At 45.9% G+C, this 4,364-nt stretch overlaps 1 protein-coding gene across 2 annotated transcripts; it reads left to right on the top strand.

Annotated features, from left to right (window-relative positions):
• The first annotated feature begins 854 nt into the window (after positions 1–854).
• Positions 855–3,056, top strand: LOC127333491 (uncharacterized). 2 transcript variants are annotated; one of them, XM_051359871.1, is made up of 4 exons: positions 855–1,351; positions 1,466–1,628; positions 2,499–2,550; positions 2,789–3,056. In XM_051359871.1, exons 1-4 carry the CDS (start codon positions 1,320–1,322, stop codon positions 2,818–2,820), a joined length of 279 nt encoding a protein of 92 aa, XP_051215831.1. In that variant the 5' UTR covers positions 855–1,319; the 3' UTR covers positions 2,821–3,056. The 2 variants fall into 2 exon arrangements, with proteins under 2 accessions (XP_051215831.1, XP_051215830.1); XM_051359870.2 differs by having other exon boundaries at positions 856–1,351; positions 2,499–2,558.
• Positions 3,057–4,364: the final 1,308 nt, after the last annotated feature.

The raw sequence follows: 4,364 nt of genomic DNA, 5'->3' as shown, positions 1-4,364 counted from the left end.
GTGGGTGGGTATGGCAGGCGGGAAGCTGGCGGTGGGTTGGGGATCGTCGGGGTTTGGCTGGTTGGGAGGTAGGAGAAGCGGGAGGGACTGCTTGGGTTGGGATCGACCGCCGGCGGCCGGCGAAGAAGGTTTGGAGGCGGCGCCGGCGAGGAAGAAGGCGGGCGGGAATACGGCTGGGCGGCGACGAGGAAAGCAGGGGAGTTTTTTTGAGTTAGCTATGGGAAATGGGAAGGTGCGGGGTAGAATTTTTTTATGGAACGGTTCAGTTCGGTTCGGTGAGTAGTTTTTTCCGGTGGGCTCTGTTCGGGATAAGACACTAAGTATAGGGGGTTCGAGAATAACTATTCTACAACCCTCTTAAGGGGGTTCGAGAATAGTCTTGCACATATGGGGCACCATGGTGCCCGGGCACCAAACATGTATTTCATACATACTAGAGTGTACGTGTCTAAATTACACATACCTAAGGTTTACATACCTAACATATACACATACAAGTTACACATACCTAACATTTACATACTTAACATACACACATGCAAGTTACACATACCTAACATATATATACACGTATCAGTGTACATACACCTTAGGTATGCAATACCTTAGGTATGTATCACTTGAGTATGCATATCTTAGGTATGTATACCTTAGGTATGTGTAACTTAGGTATGTATACCCTCAGGTATGTGTATTACAAAGCAAAAATATACGTAGATGTGCCCGGGCACCATGGAGCACCAGTTAATTTACCTAATATATATATATATATATATATATATATATACTATTTTGAAACCGATGCTCAAAATAATATTCAGAGCACTAGCCAACCCTATGTAAAGGACCGATTGGGAGAACCAAAAAAAACGCCCCGGAAGAAAACGCCCCTGTATCCCATCCCCACCTCCCGATAATCAACCACGATCCCGTCTCGTGTTCCTGGTCAATCGTGCCGGCAACCGGCGCCGCCCCCGACCTCTTCCCTCCGGCGACTAGCGCCGCCCCTACTCCTCCTCTCCGGCGACCAGCGCCTCACCCGAACCCTCCCCCGGCGACGAGCGTGCGCCCCACCCACCCTCCTCCAGCGACTGCGCGGCCAGGCATATCCGATTCCCCCACCGCCGGCCTCCCCCGATTCCCCCCGCCGCCGACCTCCCTTGATTTCCCCCGGCGGCGGCGCATCCTCTCTGTCGTGACAGCACTGCGCCGAGGGCCTCCTCGAGTAGCCTCGCCGCCGTCCACGAGATGCCCCTCCAGTCCTCCACGCAGACCCTTACCACCTGCGCTTGTCGCCCCTGCGCCTGCGACTGGCGCCGATGTCGCGAGCCCCCTGCGACTCTCGCCGACGGTGCACGGCCGCTACATCTTCCACGGCAGGCCTGCCGATGAACTTTCTCGAGGCCTGTACTTATTTTGCCACGGCGCTCGTACTTCCTTGACTTTTCTTTTCTCTGACCCGCAGTTCCCCTTCTCCTGCTGCTCTGGATTCCGCTAACACGGCCGCCTTCAGCCAGAAGCCTTCTCTCCAGCAGATGGAGATCCTCAACACGCGTCCGGCGAGGTCGGGCGGGAGCCGAAGGTGTAGGCGAAATCCATGGCATCTGTTGAAAAAGATTAGCAAGAAGGTACTTTCTCTTGCTGGATAACGTAATCATTGATCCGTTGTCAAATTAGATTGCGGGGTTTGAGTGCCGACACGCTCTGGTGCGATTGGAAGATAAATGAGCTCGCGAAGTAGTCCGTAGCAGCTGTATCATGCAAGATTGGTGCGGAAACTTTCATGTTCGTGATGTTTGTCTCATACTTAATACGAGATGTTCGAACTGCCTGTTTTCTTATCGACAGAGCAAAGAGATTCCGTGCATCATGCAGGCCTGTTGACATTTGTATTCTTTGCCCACTACTTTACCGGTTATACAACAGTTGTACATGCTGATGCTATGCTTATACTGAGCTGATTGCTGAACTTAGACTGTGTTGATGCTATGCTTATACTGTGCTGATTCTGCGAGGTTGAGATGTGATTGCACAAGTGCTACCATTTCAGTCCTTTCTTATACTGATCAAAAATCAAAAGGGAGTCTGGCACTACGCTCATTTATTTCTTTTCGTGCTTGATTTACATGGTACTTCAATTGAGAGTGAAACAATGTCTCACATCGATTTGCTATGCATTAGCTGACTGTAAGTGGTGACTTTGTTGCAGTAAACATATTGTCTGAAAGTTACTCAACTCTTTGGATCACAACTAGCTTCAAGAAGTATGGTCTGTAGGTGTGAGAAAATTAATTGCCATCTGAGTACTCCCTGTTATCAATTCTAGCATTGAAATGCCTCATTCATGATATATCTCCTCGCTGGACAGGTTTCAAAATTATCATGTGAACTACCGTGTCTGTTTGCTGAAGTCTTTGTTGAGCTAATTTCTCTAGATATAGCTATAATCCAATTTGTTTCTGTGTGCCTTACTAACTGAATTATTTGGGGAACCGCAGAAGTCCAGCGAGGCCTGTGAGAAGCTGCAGCAGTCCAGCGACGTCCGTGACGGTAACGAGGTTCCCACGTCACTTCCTTTATAGCAATTAGGATACCTGCATCATACATATCTGAATCTCGAATGAATTGCGTACGATGGTGTTGACTTTCCTGTGAGAATCTGAAATGTTGATATGCAACTCTTGAGTACATTGTCAGTATATGACCCTTTTATTCCATTCCATGCAAATCTAAGCTACTGTATGCACTTGAGAATGCTGATAGATGGAATTGCTTTCTTGTGGTGCAGGTATCGACATTTTGGGGCCACGCCGAAGCTGAGTCGTGTCAGTTCTTTGGGAGGAGATGTTTTATGGGCTGTCAATGTTGTTGCAGCTAGCATTTTGCTGTTTCGTTTCAGCTGCTGCTATATTACTTACTACTCTCTGCACTTCATTTTTTGGTGAATGCTACTGGAATAGCATCTTGTGCTAATTAACAGACAATTAATTAACACAATGGATGATGTCTACATTGTACCAGTTTGGAATTGAAAGTTATGAAGGCTACTCGTTTTACGGAGCATGCAATTCTAGACGTAGTGTATTAAGATCTGATCTTAATTTGTCCAATTAATTTTTGGTTCTGCAGTTCGACCTAACGGAAGAATTTGAGAACGTATTCTCTGTTTTTCTCTCTGTACCTTGACGACTGCATGGTTGGATTTCTAAGCTTGGCAATTCAGCGACAAGAAAGAAGTATACACGGCGAGAAGTGAACATTATCACAAAGGCAGTATAACATGTTTTTATTCGGAAGTTCAATTGTTCATGCAGCATTTCTGAATCATCTATTGATTTTTGGGAAGTACACGGTATCCCTGCTAGCGACCGCACCCATGCTTCCACGACTTGGGCCTCGCGTCCCCGCCCCAACCTCCCTATGGTGCCTAGGAGCTTCGCCGTCCCGGGAATACCTCTCGCTGGCCGCCTCCGCGCTGCTACATCGACGACCTCCGCATCGCCTTGGTACACGGCTCCACTGGTGGGACTCCAGGTCTCGTGGTGAGTGTGCCATAGGTGTTTTTTCGCGGGCGGCGCATGCGGGACCATTGGACACCGCTGCCACTTACAACCTGAACTACACCCGCTTAATAAAACAGGGAAAAAACCGACTAAAACCAAAAATAGAGAATTAAAATAATCCCGTTGTTCGCGGGGAAGTTTAAATACTTGAAGTTCAGAAGTATAACCATTCAAAACTAGCAGTAAACCCACATAATATAAGAAGTACAAGAAAAAAATAAAAATAATCCCGTCATTCGCGGGAAGTTCAAATACTTGACACTGAAAAGTACAACCATTCGACATGAGCAGTACACCCACTTAATATAGAAAGTACAAAAAACAACAAAATCCTTCACGCTGAGAAGTACAACTATTCGACACGAGCAGTACACCCACTTAATATAAGAAGTACAAGAAAACAACAAAGTCCTTGATGTTGAGAAGTACAACTATTCGACACGAGCAGTACACCCACTTAATATAAGAAGTACAAGAAAAATGACTAAAAAAAAATAAAGAAAAAAAAATAACGTCATTCGTGGGGAAATTAGAATGCTTGGCGATGAGAAGTACAACCATTTGACACGAGCAGTACATCCACTTATTATAGGAACTAAAAGAAAACCAAAAAATCCAAATATAGAAAAAAGAAAATAATCCCGTCATTCGCAAGGAAGTAAAAATATTGACAACGAGAACTAAAATCGTTTGACACGATCAGTACAACCACTTAGTATACGAAGTACAAGAAGACCGACAAAATCCAAATGTTAAAAAACAAAATAATCCCTTCATCCACGAGAAAATTCAAATACTTGA

The sequence above is a fragment of the Lolium perenne genome, chromosome 2, assembly GCF_019359855.2.
Source record: "Lolium perenne isolate Kyuss_39 chromosome 2, Kyuss_2.0, whole genome shotgun sequence".
Classification (NCBI taxonomy): Eukaryota; Viridiplantae; Streptophyta; class Magnoliopsida; order Poales; family Poaceae; genus Lolium; species Lolium perenne.
Note: the sequence above shows the minus strand (reverse complement) of the source record. Positions and strands in the feature narration are given on the sequence as shown.

Bases quoted from the DNA above. Each gene is read 5' to 3' on its own strand.
- LOC127333491 (XM_051359870.2), top strand. From the start codon at position 1,320: ATGTCGCGAGCCCCCTGCGACTCTCGCCGACG. The intron at 1,352-1,465 runs GTGCACGGCCGC...TCTGACCCGCAG, and splicing joins CCCTGCGACTCTCGCCGACG to TTCCCCTTCTCCTGCTGCTC. The intron at 2,559-2,788 runs GTTCCCACGTCA...CTTGTGGTGCAG, and splicing joins ACGTCCGTGACGGTAACGAG to GTATCGACATTTTGGGGCCA.